The sequence below is a fragment of the Mustelus asterias genome, chromosome 14 (genome assembly GCF_964213995.1).
Source record: "Mustelus asterias chromosome 14, sMusAst1.hap1.1, whole genome shotgun sequence".
Taxonomy (NCBI): domain Eukaryota; kingdom Metazoa; phylum Chordata; class Chondrichthyes; order Carcharhiniformes; family Triakidae; genus Mustelus; species Mustelus asterias.
Window position 1 is genome coordinate 80,632,333 of NC_135814.1, and position 18,986 is coordinate 80,651,318.

At 44.1% G+C, this 18,986-nt stretch overlaps 1 protein-coding gene across 3 annotated transcripts in view; it reads right to left on the reverse strand.

The window, feature by feature from the left end:
* Nucleotides 1–18,986, reverse strand: part of LOC144503795 (collagen alpha-3(VI) chain-like) — a 122,218-nt gene that overhangs the window by 39,616 nt on the left and 63,616 nt on the right. For 2 of the 3 annotated variants that reach the window (XM_078228685.1, XM_078228684.1), the window contains exons 3-5: nt 9,870–10,472; nt 8,027–8,629; nt 1,184–1,789 (exon numbers count right to left, since the gene is read on the reverse strand). In XM_078228685.1, coding sequence (XP_078084811.1) covers nt 1,184–1,789; nt 8,027–8,629; nt 9,870–10,472 — 1,812 coding nt within the window. The remainder of the gene's footprint in view (nt 1–1,183; nt 1,790–8,026; nt 8,630–9,869; nt 10,473–18,986) is intronic. The other variant, XM_078228686.1, reaches the window with a different exon arrangement.

The window sequence follows — 18,986 nt, forward strand, 5'->3', positions numbered from 1 at the left end:
GTCACGTACCAACCGACTCAAGAACAGCTTCTTCCCTGCTGCCGTCAGACTTTTGAATTACCTTGTATTAAGTTGATCTTTCTCTACACCCTAGCTATGACTGTAACACTACATTCTGTACTCTCTCATTTCCTTCTCTATGAATGGTATGCTTTGTCTGTATAGCGCGCAAGAAACAATACTTTTCACTGTATGCTAATACACGTGACAATAATAAATCAAATCAAATCAAGATCCTGCTGTTCTTGCTCTGGAAGAACTTCAAAACAGCAAATATAGTGTTATCATACAGATCATGTTACAAGGAACAAGAATAACTGTCCAAGTAGACATGGAGCAAATGACACTTCCTGAACTAGACCAGTGTTCTCCAATATATTCATCACTAGTTGTATGGGGCTAATTAGGAATCCGGATGTGGCGAATTGCATTTCTGATCTGTAAATAAAAAGTGAGTAATAGACATAATGATTGAGCATGTGATCTTGATCTCAATGCTCATTCATGTAACATCTGCATGTGTACTTCAACCATTTTTGTGGATTTGTTGATAAAATATTCAGATAAATAGCAGAGTGAATTAGTGTTTTTTAATATAATTACGAGGGCTTTACTTCCTTGTTTGCTGAACGTTGGTAGATATTTGCTTAGGGGAGGCAGTGGCACAGTGGTATTGTCATAGGATTAGTAATCTAGAGACCCAGGGTAATTCTCTGGGGACTTCGGTTCGAATCCCACCATGGCAGATGGTGAAATTTGGATTAAATAAAATGGAATTAAAAATCTATTGATAACCATGAAACCATTATCAATTGTTGTAAAAATCCATCTGGTTCACTAATGCCCTTTAGGGAGGAAATCTGTTATCCTTACTTGACTTCAGGAGAGCAGTAGAAATTGAAAAAGGTAAGAAAAATCTGTTGTTTACAATGACATTTTGTAACTTGCTCCTGCGCATTGCAGAGAGCATCATGCTGTCATACTACAATCTTCTGATAAACCCATGTTACAATCTCTCCAGAAATAGAACATTAATTTTTATCATGTTGGTATGAAAATAAAAATATATTATTGTTTGGGACTAAATGAGTATTCAGAGATTGTTTAAAGCCAAGTTTTTCTGATAAATGTATTGCAGCATAAGATAAATTAGTCAAAGCATGGTCATTCAAAATGCAGTTACCTTTGGTGGTTGGAGTTGTCTGCCGTTCAGAAGCTTTCCTCACCTCATTTAGTGTTGATAAAGGTAAAAGTACTTCCTGCTGGATCTCTGGGAGCGAAGTGAACTCCTTCACTCCAAATGCTAAACTGGGGTCTGAACTAACCTCCTGTAGCTGTTTGATGACATTCTCCACTCCAATGACTAATGTTATAACACCAGCTTGTTGCAGGGTGTTCGATGGCTGTTTCACATCATCTCTCGATTTTCCACCAGTAATAAGTACCAGAAGCTGGGGAACGCCCTCCTCTTGCCTACTTCCTGAATATTTGGTGAAAAGGTATTTAAGTACAAAGTCCAGTGCTTTGCCAGTTTGGAGAATTGTGCCTCCTCTCTGCCTGAGTCTTCTTACATGAGAGAGAATTTCATTTTTCGATGCGTAGGTGTTCAGAAAGAATTCAGGTTCTGCAGCATCACTGTATTGTACCAGGCCTACTTGAACCTTATCACTTCCAATGTCAAAAGTCGTAATTATTCTTGCAATAAAGTCACGGATAGCAGCTAAGTTTCTCTTTCCAAGATTATATGATCCGTCAACAAGGAACACAATATCTCTCTTGTCCATTTCTGCTATAATTACCAAATGAAATACACAATTACTGAAACATAGTATCACATATCTGTAGATTCTAAAGAACAAAAGCATAGTTTGCTCTTAACATTAGATTTGTGAAATAATTGAATTTTGGGGTGGCACGGTGGCACAATGGTCAGCACTGCTGCCTCACAGCGCCAGGGACCCAGTTCACTTCTGGCCTTGGGTGACTATGTGGAGTTTGCATGTTCTCCCCATGTCTGTGTGGGTTTCCTCTGGGTGCTTCGGTTTCCTCCCACATTCCAAAGATGTGCAATTTAGGTGGATTGGCCATGCTAAATTTCCCCTTCATGTCCTTAGATGTAGGTTAGATGGATTAACCATAGTAAAATGTGCGGGGTTATGGGGATAGGGTAGAGGAAAGGGCCTGGGTAAGATATTCTGTCGGTACTCAGAGTCGGCGCAGACTCGATGGGCTGAATGGCCTCCTTCTGCACTGTAGTGATTCTTATGATTCTATCTCTGAAGGTACGGAGATAATTCTTAAGTCTGAACATTTAAGACACCTGTCAGGTCGACAAGTGTTGCTTGTGTTGTTTTACTTGCCAATTAAATAATTTGTCCAGCTATGAAGTATATTGGTATTTTGGGAAATCCTGTTCCTTCTAACCTCATGCACTTTGTATTCAGCAGATCTGTACCCTGCCAATGGTTCTCTGCTGACTCCTACAATAGGACCCGATCTTCACTCGATTCACCCAATGGATTCTAAGCAGATATTTAAAATCAACTGGGGACGAAAACTCACCAATGTCTTGCCAAAATAGCATCAGGACTAACTTCTTGTAGCCACTTGATCACATTATTAGCTCCAATGTAACACTAACTTGTAAACTGGGCGTCTTTTGGCTGTTTCTGCCAATTCTCAGGGTGTTCAATTTTAAACTGTATTTCTGAGAAGGACACCTACCTTATACTAACAGCATGCTTTAAACATACAAATCAAGGTTCAATGACAATGCAGCTTTCCTGCCAATAAAGCAAGCAGGAAGAGAAACTGAGGCCAGAAAAGGCACAACCACAACCCTCACTCATTCCCAAATACGACTGGACCTTCCCAAAACTTGCGAATCATTTGACTGGTTCTGAGGTGGGGTGGGGGTGGGGGGAATGGTTCTGGAGAGGGGATATGTCAGTTTACAAAGCAAAAGGATATGGCAGCATCGCAAGGCAGCTAATTAGGTAATGATACCCAGAATGTGACAGGAAGGGACAGAATGAACAAACATAAAAAACAACAGCGAATAGGGTCAAAATAGGAATAAATGGTCAAAATGCAAAATTAATGGCTATTTAAATGCGGTATTCAGCACAAAATAAATGAATTAACGGCACGAAGTGAAGTTAATAGGTATGATCTTATAGCCATTACAGAGATGTGGTTACAAGGAGATAAACACTGGGAATTAAATATTCAGGGGTATGCGACGTTTTGTAAAGACAGTCAAGAAGGAAAGGGTGGTGGGGTAGCTTTGTTAGTACAAGATGGAATAAGTACAATAGCAAGAAATAATCTTGGATCAGAAAATGTAGAATCCATAAGGGTGGAGGTAAGAAATAACAAGGGGAAGAAGACACTGGCGAGAATAGTCCAGGCCAACTAACAGCAGCTATACTGTAGGATGGAGAATACATTAGGAGAAAATGAGAGCATGTGAAAAAAAAGGCAATACGTTAATCATGGGTGTATTTAATCTTCATGTAGATTGGGAAAACCAAATTGGCAGAGGTGGCCATCAGGAAGGATTCATGGAGTATATTTGGGACAGTTTCCTAGAACAATGTGTGTGGATCCAACTAGGGCTAAACTAAATAACGGTAATTACAAAGGAAAGAGGGCAGAGTTGGCTGGAGTGGAATGGGAAAGGAGTCTAGCAGAAAAGATGGCAGCCATTTACGAAAATAGTTCATGACTCACAACAATCAGGCCAAAGAGAGATGGCCTTCATCTTGTAGCCTGACATAACAGGCTACAAGATGAAGGCATGTAAAATTGCCAGCTCAATGAGCTCAATGCATTCTACGCCTGTTTTGAGCAAGAGGCCAGCGAGAGCATGCCCTCAACCCTGGAAGCCCTGGATGAACCCATATCTGAGGTCACCATTGCAGATGTCAGAGCAGCTTTCGCAAAGGTCAACCCACGGAAAGCGACTGGCCCGGACGAGCACTCAGATCCTGCGCGGATTCGCTGGCGGGGTTAATCGTAGACATCTTCAACCTCTCTTTACAACAATCTGAGGTCCCTATCTGCTTCAAGAAGACAATCATCATCCCAGTACTAAAAGCCAAGCAGCGTGCCTGAATGACAATCATCCGGTGGCTCTGACATCCATCATTATGAAGTGCTTCCGAAGGCTAGTCATGGCATAAATCAATTCCAGCCTCCCAGACTGTCTGGATCCACTATAGTTCACCTACTGCCGCAACAGGTCCACAGCAGACGCCATCTCCCTGGCCCTGCACTCAACCCTGGAACACCTAGATAATAAAGACCCTGTGTCAGACTCCTATTTAATGATTACAGCTCAGCCTTCAACACCATTATTCTCACAAAACCCATCTCCAAACTCCGTGGCCTGGGCCTCGGCTCCTCCCTCTGTGACTACTTCACACTACCAGAAGGACGTGGAGGCTTTGGAGAGAGTACAGAGGAAGTTTACCAGGATGTTGCCTGGTATGGAGGGGCTTAGTTATGAGGAGAGATTGGGTAAACTGGGGTTGTTCTCCCTGGAAAGACGGAGGATGAGGGGAGACTTAATAGAGGTGTATAAAATTATGAAAGGCATAGATAGGGTGAACGGTGGGAAGCTTTTCCCCAGGTCGGTGGTGACGTTCACGAGGGGTCATAGGTTCAAGGTGAAGGGGGGGAGGTTTAACACAGATATCAGAAGGACATATTTTACACAGAGGGTGGTGGGGGCCTGGAATGCGCTGCCAGGCAAGGTGGTGGAGGCGGACACACTGGGAATGTTTAAGACTTATCTAGATAGCCACATGAACGGAGTGGGAATGGAGGGATACAAAAGAATGGTCTAGTTTGGACCAGGGAGCGGCACGGGCTTGGAGGGCCGAAGGGCCTGTTCCTGTGCTGTATTGTTCTTTGTTCTTCTTTGTTCTTGACTAAATCCTGAACTTCTTAACCCACAGACCACAATCAGGAAGGATAGGCAACAACACCTCCTCCACGATCATCCTCAAGGCTGTGTTCTCAGCCCCCTACTATACTCTTTATACACCTATGACAGTGGCCAAATTCCCCTCCAATTCGATTTTCAAGTTTGCTGACAACACCGTAGTGGGTCGGATCTCAAACAATGACGAGACAGAGTACAGGAATGAGATAGTGAATCTGGTGAACTGGTGCGGCAACAATAATCTCTCCCTCAATGCCAACAAAACGAAGGAGATCGTCATCGACTTCAGGAAGCATAGTGGAGAACATGCCCCTATCTACATCAACGGGGACAAAGTAGAAAGTGTCAAGAGCTTCAAGTTTTTAGGTGTCCAGATCACCAACAATCTGTCCTGGTCCCCTCATGCTGACAGTATAGTTAAGAAAGCCCATTAATGCCTCTACTTTCTCAGAAGACTAAGGAAATTTGACATGTCAGCTACGATTTTCACCAACTTTTACAGATGCACCATAGAAAGCACAGTGGTTAACACTGCTGCCTCACAGCACCAGGGACCCGGGTTCGATTCCCGGCTTGGATCGTTGTCTGTGTGGAGTTTGCACATTCTCCCCGTGCCTTCGTGGGTTTCCTCCGAGTGCTCCAGTTTCCTCCCACAATCCAAAAGATGTGCGGATTAGGTGAACTGGCCATGCTAAATTGCCCATTAGCGTCAGGGAGACTAGCTCGGGTAAATGCATGGGGTTATGGGGATCGGGCGTGGGTGGGATTGTGGTCGGTGCAGACGATCAGCCGATTGGCCTCCTTCTGCACTGTAGGATTCTATGATTCATTCTTTCTGGTTGCATTACAGTTTGATATGGCTCCTGCTCTGCCCAAGACCGCAAGAAATTAGAAAAAGTCGTGGGTGTCGCTAACCCATCCTGCAAACCAATCTCCCGTCCATTGACTCTGTCTACACTTTCCACTGCCTCGCAAAGCAGCCAGCATAAGTAAGGACCCCCACGCACCCCAGACATTCTCTCTTCCACGTTCTTCCGTCGGGAAAAATATACAAAAATCTGAGGTCACGTACCAACCAAATCAAAAACAGCTTCTTCCCTGCTGCCATCAGACTTTTGAATGGATCTACCTTGCATTAAGTTGATCTTTCTCTACACCCTAGCTATGACTGTAACACTACATTTTGCACTCTCGCATTTCTTTCTCTATAAACGGTATGCTTTATCATCATAGAACCCCTACAGTGCAGAAGGAGGCCATTCGGCCCATCGAGTCTGCACCGACCACAATCCCACCCAGGCCCTACCCCCACATATTTTACCCGCTAATCCCTCTAACGTACGCATCCCAGGACTCTAAGGGGCAATTTTTTTAACCTGGCCAATCAACCTAACCCGCACATCTTTGGACTGTGGGAGGAAACCGGAGCACACGGAGAAAACCCACGCAGACACGAGGAGAATGTGCAAACTCCACACAGACAGTGACCCGAGCCAGGAATCGAACCCGGGACGCTGGAGCTGTGAAGCAGCAGTGCTAACCACTGTGCTACCGTGCCGCCCTATCTGCATAGCGCACAAGAAACAATACTTTTTACTGTATGCTAATACATGTGACAATAATAAATCAAATCAAATCAAGATCCTGCTGTTCTTGCTGTGGAAGAACGTCAAGACAGCAAATATAGTGTTATCATAGAGATTATGTTACAAGGAACAAGAATAACTGCTCAAGTGGGCATGCAGCAAATGACACTTCCTGAACTAGACCAGTATTCTCCAATATATAACTGGATCCAATAAATCAAATAACTATCAATACAGAGAAAGTTCTTGGGAAACTTGCATAGTGCCACAAGGATCAGTGCTGGGGCCATAATTATTTACAATATATATTAATAACCTGGATGAGAATATGGAGGGATTTTCTTATGAGCTGAGGTTGAGTAGGTTGGGCCAGTACTCAATGGAGTTTAAAGAATAAGATGTGACCTTATTGAGACATCTAGGATTCTCAGGGGGCTTAACAGGGTAAATGCTAAGAGGTTGTTTCCCCTTGTGAGAGAGTCTAGTACCAGAGGGCATAATCCCAGAGTAAGGGGTGACCCATTTAAGACAAACAGGAGGGAGTTCTTCCCTCAGAGGGCAGTGAATCTGTGGAATTCTCTGGGGTGGTGAAATGTCAATAAAAATCTGGAATTAAAGTCTAATGATGACCATGAAACCATTGTCTCAAAAATGCATTGGGTTCACTAATGTCCTTTAGGGAAGGAAATCTGTCATTCTGGTCTGGCCGACTTGTGTCTCCAGACCCAGAGCAATGTGCCTGAATCTTAAATGCCCTCAGAGTTGGGCCATAAATGCTGGCCCAGCCAGTGACAGCCACAACCCATGAACAAGTAAAACAATAAACATTGATTGGCAATATTTGTCACACAGGAATTTATTATCTTTTAAACGCAATATATTGCCTGACTGAGGTGAACAAAATATCTCTGTCTCCAGGGCAACCTCACTAGGGGAATCCTACAGTTGATATTCACTTTATTAAGAGTGATTTAAATGCAATACAGAAATCTAGAGCAAAAGCACGCAACCACTTCATATGGAATGCATTTTCATAGAATCATAGAATCTCTACAATGCCGAAGGAGGCCATTCGGTCCATCGAGTCTGCACCTACCACAATCCTACCCAGGCCCTATTCCCGTAACCCCACATATTTACCCTGCTAATACACTGACACTAGGGTCAATTTAACATGGCCAATCAATCAACCTAACCTGCACATCTTTGGACTGTGGGAGGAAACCGGAGCACGCAGAGGATACCCACACAGACACGGGGAGAATGTGCAAACTCCACACATACATTGACCCGAGGCCGGAATTGGACCCGGGTGGCTAGCCACTGTGCCACCATGCTGCCATCTCCCCTGCCCCCCCAATGCTGTTTTATTTTAGTGAATCTTCAACATAAAATAAGATCTTGCATAAGAGCACAACATTTCCCAGCATTGTGTTCAATAATAGTTATTTAAAATACCCAAACCCAGAGTGGTTGTTAAAATTTTGGATACCTTTTTTAACTGGAACAGTTGGCTTCTCATAAACTATGGTTACACCAGCCAATGTTGAGAGAGGTGTCATCAACTGTTCCTGTAACTCTCGTAGAGAATGGAAATCATCAACACTGAAAACTAAACTGGGGTCAATCGCAATCTCATTTAGTTGTGCTGGATCTCCGACTCCAACGGCAATGGTCATTATAGCAGCTCGCTTCAGGGTGTCTGCAGGGTGTTTGACATCATCCTCAGACCTTCCACCAGTGATAAGCACCAACAACTGGGGAACACTGTCCTCCTTCCTACTTCCTGCAGCTCTGGTAAAATGGTTTCTGTAGACGTAGTCTAGAGCTGCACCCGTGTTAAGTGTCCATCCACCTCTCAAACTCAGTCTTTTCAGAGCAGTTTGTAAAGCAGATTGTGTTGAGTGGGTATTTAAGTGAAATTCAGTTACTGCAGCATCACTGTACTGTATCACAGCAATCTGAACAGAATCTGGTCCAATTACAAATTTTTCAGTGATACTCATGATCAGTTTGCATATTTGCAAAAAATTTGCATATCCCACACTGGAACTGCCGTCGATCAGGAATATGATGTCCCTTTTGCTGACTTGAACTGCAAAATAACATTATGTTAGTTGAAATTTTGGTTTAAGTCATTTCATACTCCAAAATAATAAACTTTTATTTGTAGCTGGCAGCGTAAAGTGAAGGATTCTTTTCATGCAAAGGGTTTGAACAATATTGAGCTGATTGAAGCAAGGCTAATCAGGACACACAAAGAATTGTACAGATTTGAAATCCCAGAACACAGCTTCACATACTGGGATAAAATAACTGGAATTTAAGCATATGCCCAATGTGATTTTCCAAATTATAGCTGTAAATGATCTGGTCTAATATGCAAAGGGATATGAAACTTAAAATGAATTCTACCAATGATACATACCAAAGTATTTGAAAATTTGTAATTTACAACTCACATTAAGAGCTTAAACAAATTGTTACTTATTTAATAAATAAGCACGCAAAACACCAAATTAGACAAACATAGGCACAGAAAATAGACAAACCTAACAAAGAGCGATAAAAGGTACAACTCTAATTGTAAATTATATACAGAGCAGAAGCAATATCTGTGTCCATCAATACATGTCACATAAAAAGGTCTGTTACTGAATTATTCCTAAATGGGACTGAATACATTTCTATTTGTCAGGCAGTGTGCAGAATAGTGGGAAGCATTAACACAAAGGAAAAATACTGCGCATCTGAAATAGAAATAGATAATGTGGAAATACTCTCCAAGCTAGACAGCATATGTGGAGAGAGGAACAGTTCTGACCAGAGGCCACCTGCCTGAAATGGTCACTCAAGTTTTTTTTTCTCTGCCACCTGGTTGGCCGAGCATTTTGCTCCAATTTCCAGACAATTTATCCAAATCTGGTCATGTGCCAACTTTAGGTTCAAAGACAAAAACAGAAAATGCTGGAAAATCTCAGCAGGTAGGACAGCATCTGTGGAAGAGAATGGAGCCAACGTTTCGAGTCTGCATGTCCCTATCCTCTCTCCACAGATGCTGTCCGACCTGCTGAAATTTTCCAGCATTTTCTGCTTTTATTTCAGATTCCCGCATCTGCAGTATTTTGCCTTAATCTTTAGGTTCAAAGTCCTGGGTAACACAGACCCAAACAATCTAATCATAGAGATGTATCTCGAAAAGGCCAACATCTCTCCAAAGCGAAATACTGGGTTCAAAGGAAAGATATTTGATTAGGGGCAATGTCTTCAATTTTGTTGAATGCTATTTGTACAATTATATATGTAAGTGTTTACAGAAGTTGGAAGCTACGCACCTTCAGACTTAGCTTCTCCCACCTCGATCACCAATTGTTTGGTGGCCACTAATGAAAACAGTGACATCAACTCTTGTCTCGTTTTAGCCATTTGTTGGAAATCGGGAATGTGCAAAACAAATGAAGGATCAGTAGCTATCTGTTTAGCTTCGGCTGCATTAACGCCTCTCGTCCCAACAACAAATGTAAAAGTGCCACGCTTTTTTATTAAAAACACTCCCCGTCTGACATCATCAGTAGACTGTCTTGTAGTCATGAGCACCATCACCTGAGGAACCCCCTCCTCTGCCCTGCTCCCGGCCGATGCAATGAAATGATTGTCAATCAGAAACTGAAGGGCCTTTCCAGTGTTGGCTTGGTTTCCGCCTTTCTGGCGAAGATCTTGTATGGCATTGAGGACTTCTGTTTTTGTGGGATAGGTGTTTAAATAGAACTCCGTACTGGGGGTGTCACTGTATTGCACCAAGCCAATCTGAATGGCATCAAAGCCAATATTGAGATCTTGAATGAAATTTGCGATGAAAGAACGTATGAACTGAAACTCAGCACTTCTCAAATCTCCCGATCCATCAATCAGGAAAATTAGGTCAGCTGATTCCGACACTATAAAAAAGGTAAATGTAAAATATGAACATTTTAAAATAGATAAAGCAATACAGCAAAAAGGAAAGATTTGCATGGGTATAATATTTCATGTCCTTACGATGCGCCAGTGCACTTCAAAGTCAATGGGGCAATCCTGAGCCTGCACTCTCCATGCGGGGGAAGACACCAGTTCTGATCGCGGTGGGGAGCCTCTAAGACCTCTGCCGTGAGACGTGGGGAGACGTTATTTTTCCTTTGATTGGGGCGTCCCAGCCTCTGTGCAATCGGGCTTTACGTGCATGTTTAGGCCCCACCCTCAACACGATGGTATGAAGCACCCCCTCTGCCCCCGCCGCCCCAGGTTTTGTTTGACAAAGTGCTATAAGGTGGAGAAACCTGACCTGTCGGTTTTTAGTCAGACCCTGACACTGCCAGATTTTGGTAAGATTCCTCGCCCAATAATGTATCTTTGCAATGTTACCACTGTGATAACAGGGAGAAAGACCGCGCGAGAAATCTATGTGAGACCAAAGCCTATGACTTATTTATTCTTTCCTGGAATGTTGGCTCTGCTGACAAGAGCAGCTTTTGTTGTTCATCCATAAAGCTTCCTTGTTGAATTGCTGCAGTCTTTCAGGTGTAAGTACTCCCACAGTGCTGTTAATAAGGAGTTGCAGTGAAGGAAGGGAAGTCAGAATGGTGTGTGGCTTGGAGGGAAATGGCAGGTGGTGGTGTTCCCATGTGCCTATTGCCTTTGTTCTAATGGATGGTAGATGTCACAGGTTTGAAAGGTATGATCAAACAAGTCTTGGTGAGTTGCTGCAGTGCATCATGTACATGGCACAAACTCCTGCCACAGTGCTGCAATGATGGAGGGTATGAGTGTTTAAGATGGTTGATGGGCTGCTAAGAAATTGGGCTGCTTTGTCATGATGTTGAGCTTCTTGAGTGTTGCCTCAGCTGCATTCAGCAAGGCAAATGGAGAATTCTCATTCACAATGCTGACTAGTGCCTTGTAGCTGGTAGAAAGGAGGTCAGTTACTCGCTGCAGAATTCCCAGCTTCTGATCAATTCTTGTAGCTACTGTACTTATATGACTGGCCCTGTTCAGTTTCTGGTCAATAACAACCCACAGAATGTTGATAGTAATACACAGAATCAAGAATTTAAAAAAACTAAACAAGTCTTGTAGATTGGAAGAGAAATGGTAAATTGAGGTGACAATGAGTTCAAATATGTTCAAAACATAGGAACGAATAGTTTAGAGAAAGCGTGGTACCCTGAATTCAACAAAATGAAGGAAGAAGACATTATGGGCAGCATTTTGTGGCCACCCTACCACTGAAACCAGAAAATCCCATCCGAGGTCAATAGATCTTTCCATGGTTCGCCCCTCACCCATTACAATTCCCGTGATGGGCAGAATGGGAAAATTCCACCCAATGTGTTGAATGGTGACTTTGTAAGGAAGAGAGAAATCAGGAGGGAAAAAAGGGGACATTAGATTGTTTTGGCAGATAAAGCAAAGGAGAATCCAAAGAGCTTCTGCAAATGCATAAAGGGCAAAAGAGTAACTAGGGAGAGAGTAGGGCTTCTGAAGGATCAACGGGTCATCGATGGGTGAGGTCTTAAATGAATATTTCTCATCGGTATTTACTGTTGAGAAAGGCATGGATGTTAGGGAACTTGAGGAAATAAATAATAATGTCTTGAAAAGTGTACATATTTATAGAGATGGAGGTGCTGGAAGTCTTAAAGTGCATCAAGGTAGATAAATCCTCAGGACCTAATGAAATAGATCCCAGAACATTGTGGGAGGCTAGCGAGGTAATTGTGTGTCCTCTGGCAGAGATATTTGAATCATCGACAGCCACAGGTGAGATGCCTGAAGATTGGAGGGTAGCAAATGTTGTGCCTTTGTTTAAGAAAAGCTGAAGGGAAAAGCCTGGGAACTATAGGCCGGTAAGCCTAACATCTGTAGTGGGTAAGTTGTTAGAAGGTATTCTGAGAGACCGGATCTACAGGCATTTAGAGAGGCAAGGACTGATTAGGGACAGTCAGCATATCTTTGTGAGTGGAAAATCATGTCTCACGAATTTGATTGAGTTTTTTGAAGGAGTAACCAAGAAGGTAGATGAGGGCAGTGCAGTCAACTTCGTCTACATGGACTTTAGCAAGGCCTTTGACAAGGTAGCACATGGTAGGTTGTTGCATAAGGTTAAATCTCACAGGATCCAGGGTGAGGTAGCTAAATGGATACAAAATTGGCTTGATGATAGAAGACAGAGGGTGGTTGTAGAGGGTTGTTTTTCAAACTGGAGGCCTGTGACCAGCGGTGTGCCTCAGGGATCGGTGCCGGGTCCACTGTTATTTGTTATTTATATTAATGATTTGGATGAGAATTTAGGAAGAATGGTTAGTAAGTTTGCAGATGACACAAGATTGGTGGCATAGTGGACAGTGAAGAAGGACTGCAACAGGATCTTGCTCCATTGAGCCAGTGAGCCAATGAATGGCAGATGGAGTTTAATTTAGGTAAATGTGAGGTGATGTATTTTGGTAGATCGATTCGGGGCAGGACCTACTCAGTTAATGGTAGGGCGTTGGAGAGAGTTATAGAACAGAGAGGTCTCGGACTAGAGGTTCATAGCTCCATGAAAGTGGAGTCACAGGTGGACAGGGTGGTGAAGAAGGCATTCGGCATGCTTGGTTTCATTGGTCAGAATACAGGAGTTGGGATGTCTTGTTGAAGTTGTACAAGACATTAGTAAGGCCACACTTGGAAAACTGTGTACAGTTCTGGTCACCCTATTATAGAAAATATATTATTAAACTAGAAAAAGAGTGCAGAAAAGATTTATTAGGGTGCTACCGGGACTTGATGGTTTAGGTTATAAGGAGTATAGACTGGATAGACTGGGACTTTTTTCCTTTGAGCGTAGGAGGCTTAGAGGTGATCTTATGGAGGTCTATAAAATAATAAGGGGCATAGATAAGGTAGAGAGTCAACATCTTTTCCCAAAGGTAAGAGAGTCTAAAACTAGAGGGCATAGGTTTAAGGTGAGAGTGGAGAGATACAAAAGGATCTTGAGGGGCAATTCTTTCACTCAGAGGGTGGTGAGTATCTGGAACGAGTTGCCAGAGACAGTAGTAGAGGCTGGTACAATTTTAAAAAGCATTTAGATAGTTATGTGGGTAAGATGGGTATAGAGGGATATGGGCCAAATGCAGGCATTTGGAACTAGTTTAGTGGTACAAATTGTGCGACATGGACAAATTGCCTGAAAGGCTGTTTGCATGTTGTAAACCTCTATGACTCAATGACAAAATACATTCAGGGGATGTACGATTGATACAACAGAATGAGAGAGTCAAGAAAGGTTCGGATCGAACAAGCTGAGAAGTCTTACACAAAATTAGCTAATCGAATAAAGAGTTTCTGAGATCAAAATAAGTTTAAATTTGATGAGGTAATAATAAGCTGCTTTATTTCCCAGATCTCTAGAATCTAGGGGCCTGATTCTCCCATTGCGACCTCCAACATTTCTGGAAGGTTGGGTTGGGAGATGCGCGTGACGGCCATTTCGTGGGTTCCCTGTGAGCTTTTACGACTCGCGTGCATCTCCGAACTGGATGAAAATGGCACCACTGGGAACATGCCCATGCCCATGGGGAGGTTTGGCGGGAAGTGAGGTAAGTCATTTGAGTATGTTTTACATATACTTTAAATGTATTTTAAATGCGATTATCGGGCTCGGCACGGAACTTGCTGGGCCCGATAACATCTCCCACCCCACCAAGAGTACTTCATTCCAGCGGGGTTTAGAGTAACTCCCCACGTTTGGGGAACTAGCGGGAGACCCTGCCGGAGTGAAAGGGGGGTAATCGGTGCCCCCATGGGCATGGGCACCCTGGCAGTGCCAGCCGGTGCCCCCTGGCACTGCCCAAGTGACAAAGTGCCCATGCTCGGGGCATCTTGGCACTGTCCACCAGGCATTGGGCAGCGCCAAGGGGGAGGAGGTGTGTTGTGGGCAGGGCCTTGGGACGGTTGGGGGGGTCCCGCTGCCACTCTGCATTGGGATCAGTCTGGGCTGGAGGGAGGCCAGCGATCGGGGTGGGCTGGGGGGGGAGGAGGGTGGTCTGCGGGGAGACGTGCCTCCTGGAGAGGGGGGGGGGGTCTGCCGAGGTGAGGGGAATCGCCACTGTTTGGGGGGGGAGGCTGGACATCGAGGTGCTCCGGGCTGGCGGAGGGTGTCAGGGCAGCACTGCGGGGATCCCAGGCAAACGGGGAGACTGACAGATCTGGGCCACTGCGGAGCGAATAGGCCCCGTCCCCTGGGTTTTAATGATATTCACGATTGTGATCTCCATACCCATCTTACCCACATAACTATCTAAATGCTTTTTAAAATTGTACCAGCCTCTACTACTGTCTCTGGCAACTCGTTCCAGATAATCACCACCCTCTGAGTGAAAAAAGTGCCCCTCAAGTGGGGAGATTCGGGTCTGAAGCTGCTCTGAAAAAACAGTCATGATCTAGAACAGTTTTCCACCAATTCAGCACTTTTGAAAGAATCGCCCCCTAGATCTCTCGATGATAAACAAAAGAAAAGAGAAACATAATGATCTAGTTGCTGCCCACTCCGGGCAGGAACCTGATCGGGTCAGTGGGGTCGGTCAGTTGAATCCTGATAGTTCTCACACCTGGCAGGAATCTTGGTTTTCGCCCCAATGCCTGATTCAGCAGGCAATCAGGATTCCTGCCATTGATGAATGGGGCTGGTGAATCACCCCCAGTGTCTACCGTCCTCCAGCCTGATAAACAATCATTTACCATGACTCATTGTTTTCTGTTCATAAGCCAGTTTTTTATTTAAATACAAACTTGCACTGACGTTCCCATTCCACGAACCTCAATTTTGTTAACACTCTTAAAATCAATATTCACTGCATCCCCTTCATCAACCTTTTCTGTTAATTCATCAAAAGTTTTATTAGTCAATCACAATGTACCATTTACAAATCTGTGCTGACTATTCTTAATTAACTCAAACCTCCACAAATCTTTTCCCTGATTGTTATTACTAAAACCTGACCCACTACTAATGAAAACTGATCTGCCCATTGCTGCAGTTAATGTTCTTGCATCCTTTTGTGAGTAAAGGTGTCATCTTTGTCACGCTGAAATTCTCTGCCACCTCCCCCTTACCTGATTGGATGATTGTAAGATTATGGCATGCCATTTCACTATCTTCGTCCCCATTTCTTTTAGCAACCTGGGATGGAAGTCATCCAGATAAAGTGGCTTAATACACGCTACATTTAGTCAGTCTTTCCATTACATCCTGCCTTTCAATGTTCATCCCACCCATTGGGCGGAATCTTATCACCATTCATGCCGACGAGATTTTCCCATCCCGCTGCATTGAACGGAGATTTGGCTGTTCTGTGACCTCGCTGCAGCAGGAGCGTGACATGAACGGTAGGTAAGATTGTGACCATTATCTCTACCATCTCTGCTCTTACTTATACTTTGTCAGAATCCTCTTCCTTGAGTAAACATCTATAAAAAGTACTCATGGGCCACAATTTTACAGCCCCTCAATCCATTGGTATAATATGATCCTGGCAATTTAAATGGCCTGCTGCATCCGCTGGGAGGAGACACTCTGTGATGGAGCCATTAAATCCTGGTCTCTAAGTATTTCAGGCTTGCTCTGCACCTCTCCCTCTTTGTTCCTAATTGGACCCACCCTGCCTCTTACTATCCCCACATACTATTTACATAAAGGTTAAAGATTTTTGGGTTTCTTTTCATGTTGACTACCACACTAATCTCACATTCTCTCTTTGCCGGTCTTATTTTTCTCTTTGAATCCTACCTCAACCTATTATATTTGGTTTGGTTCGTACTTGAAGAATTCCCCTCACAAGCACCCTACAACCTTCATTTCTGTTTCATCACAATCTCTATCTCCCTCATCATCCAAGGAGCCATTCTTTTGTTCCCCTCCCCATTTGTTAGAATGTACATAGCCTTTAGTTGAACCTTAAAAACCCATTGTTCCATTACACGAGCTTGACGTCCGTGGTAGGGAAGTTGTTGGAGAGGATTCTTAGAGACAGGATGTATGTGCATTTAGAACGGAACAATCTCATTAGTGACAGACAGCATGGTTTTGTAAGAGGGAGGTCGGCCTTACAAATTTGGTGGAGTTTTTTGAGGAAGTGACAAAAACGGTTGATGAAGGAAGGGCCGTGGATGTCGTCTATATGGATTTCAGTAAGGCATTTGACAAAGTCCCACATGGCAGGTTGGTTAAGAAAGTTAAGGCTCATGGGATACAAGGAGAAGTGGCTAGATGGGTGGAGAACTGGCTTGGCCATAGGAGACAGAGGGTAGTGGTCGAAGGGTATTTTTCCGGCTGGAGATCTGTGACCAGTGGTGTTCCGCAGGGCTCTGTACTGGGACCTCTGCTATTTGTGATATATATAAATGATTTGGAAGAGGGTGTAACTGGTGTAATCAGCAAGTTTGCGGATGACACGAAAATGGCTGGACTTGCGGATAGCGAAGAGCATTGTCGGGCAATACAGCAGGATATAGATAAGCTGGGAAATTGGGCGGAGAGGTGGCAGATGGAGTTTAATCCGGATAAATGCGAAGTGATGCATTTTGGAAGAAATAATGTAGGGAGGAGTTATACAATAAATGGCAGAGTCATCAGGAGTACAGAAACACAGAGGGACCTAGCCTTTAGTTGAACCTTAAAAACCCATTGTTCCATTACGCGAGCTTGACGTCCGTGGTAGGGAAGTTGTTGGAGAGGATTTGCAAATTTGCAAGTCCACAAATCCTTGAAGGTGGCAACACAGGTGGAGAAGGTGGTGAAGAAGGCATATGGTATGCTTGCCTTTATAGGACGGGGTATAGAGTATAAAAGCTGGAGTCTGATGATGCAGCTGTATAGAACGCTGGTTAGGCCACATTTGGAGTACTGCGTCCAGTTCTGGTCGCCGCACTACCAGAAGGATGTGGAGGCATTGGAGAGAGTGCAGAGAAGGTTTACCAGGATGTTGCCTGGTATGGAGGGTCTTAGCTATGAGGAGAGATTGGGTAGACTGGGGTTGTTCTCCTTGGAAAGACGGAGAATGAGGGGAGATCTAATAGAGGTATACAAGATTATGAAGGGTATAGATAGGGTGAACAATGGGAAACTTTTTCCCCAGGTCGGAGGTGACGATCACGAGGGGTCACGGGCTCAAGCTGAGAGGGGCGAAGTATAACTCAGACATCAGAGGGACGTTTTTTACACAGAGGGTGGTGGGGGCCTGGAATGCGCTGCCAAGTAGGGTGGTGGAGGCAGGCACGCTGACATTGTTTAAGACTTACCTGGATAGTCACATGAGCAGCCTGGGAATGGAGGGATACAAACGATTGGTCTAATTGGACCAAGGAGCGGCACAGGCTTGGAGGGCCGAAGGGCCTGTTTCCTGTGCTGTACTGTTCTTTGTTCTTTGTATGGAGGGTCTTAGCTATGAGGAGAGATTGGGTAAACTGGGGTTGTTCTCCCTGGAAAGACGGAGAATGAGGGGAGATCTAATAGAGGTGTACAAGATTATGAAGGGTATAGATAGGGTGAACAGTGGGACGTTTTTTCCCAGGTCGGAGGTGACGATCACAAGGGGTCACGGGCTCAAGGTGAGAGGGGCGAAGTATAACTCAGATATCAGAGGGACGTTTTTTACACAGAGGGTGGTGGGGGCCTGGAATGCGCTGCCAAGTAGGGTGGTGGAGGCAGGCACGCTGACATCGTTTAAGACTTACCTGGATAGTCACATGAGCAGCCTGGGAATGGAGGGATACAAACGATTGGTCTAGTTGGACCAAGGAGCGGCACAGGCTTGGAGGGCCGAAGGCCTGTTTCCTGTGCTGTACTGTTCTTTGTCCTTTGTTCTTTGTACACATTTTCTTATCAGTCTCCCTGGCTAGTTCTCTTTTATATCCCATTGAAGTTAGGCCTCTTCCAATTTGGAAGTTCTTCTTTAGATTGGTCCTTGCACTTCTCCACTACTAATCTGAACCTGCTGATATGATGATCACTCTTACCCAAGTGTTCCCTCCCAGATACTTGGTCCACTTGACTCAACTGATTTCCTAGCTCTAGATCTAGCAAAACCTTGTTCCAAGTTGGACAAGAATGTACTTGTCCAACTTGAAGCTCTCCTGAACACATTTCAGAAATGATTCTCTTTCCTTTTCCTTTAATAGTACCCCAGTTGATATTTGGGTAACTGATGTCCCCCAGTATCACCACTCTATAGTTCTTGTACATCTCTGTGATCTCCATGCTCCTCTATCTCCATCTCCCAATATTTTGCAGCCTATAGAATACCCCCAATAGTCAGACCATACTTTTGTTGTTTCTGAACTCATACCAAATGGATTTTATGCTTGCTCCCACAAGGACATCCGTTTTTTTCCAACATAACAAAGCCCTCCCTAATGAATTCAAGCCACATCGAGTCACC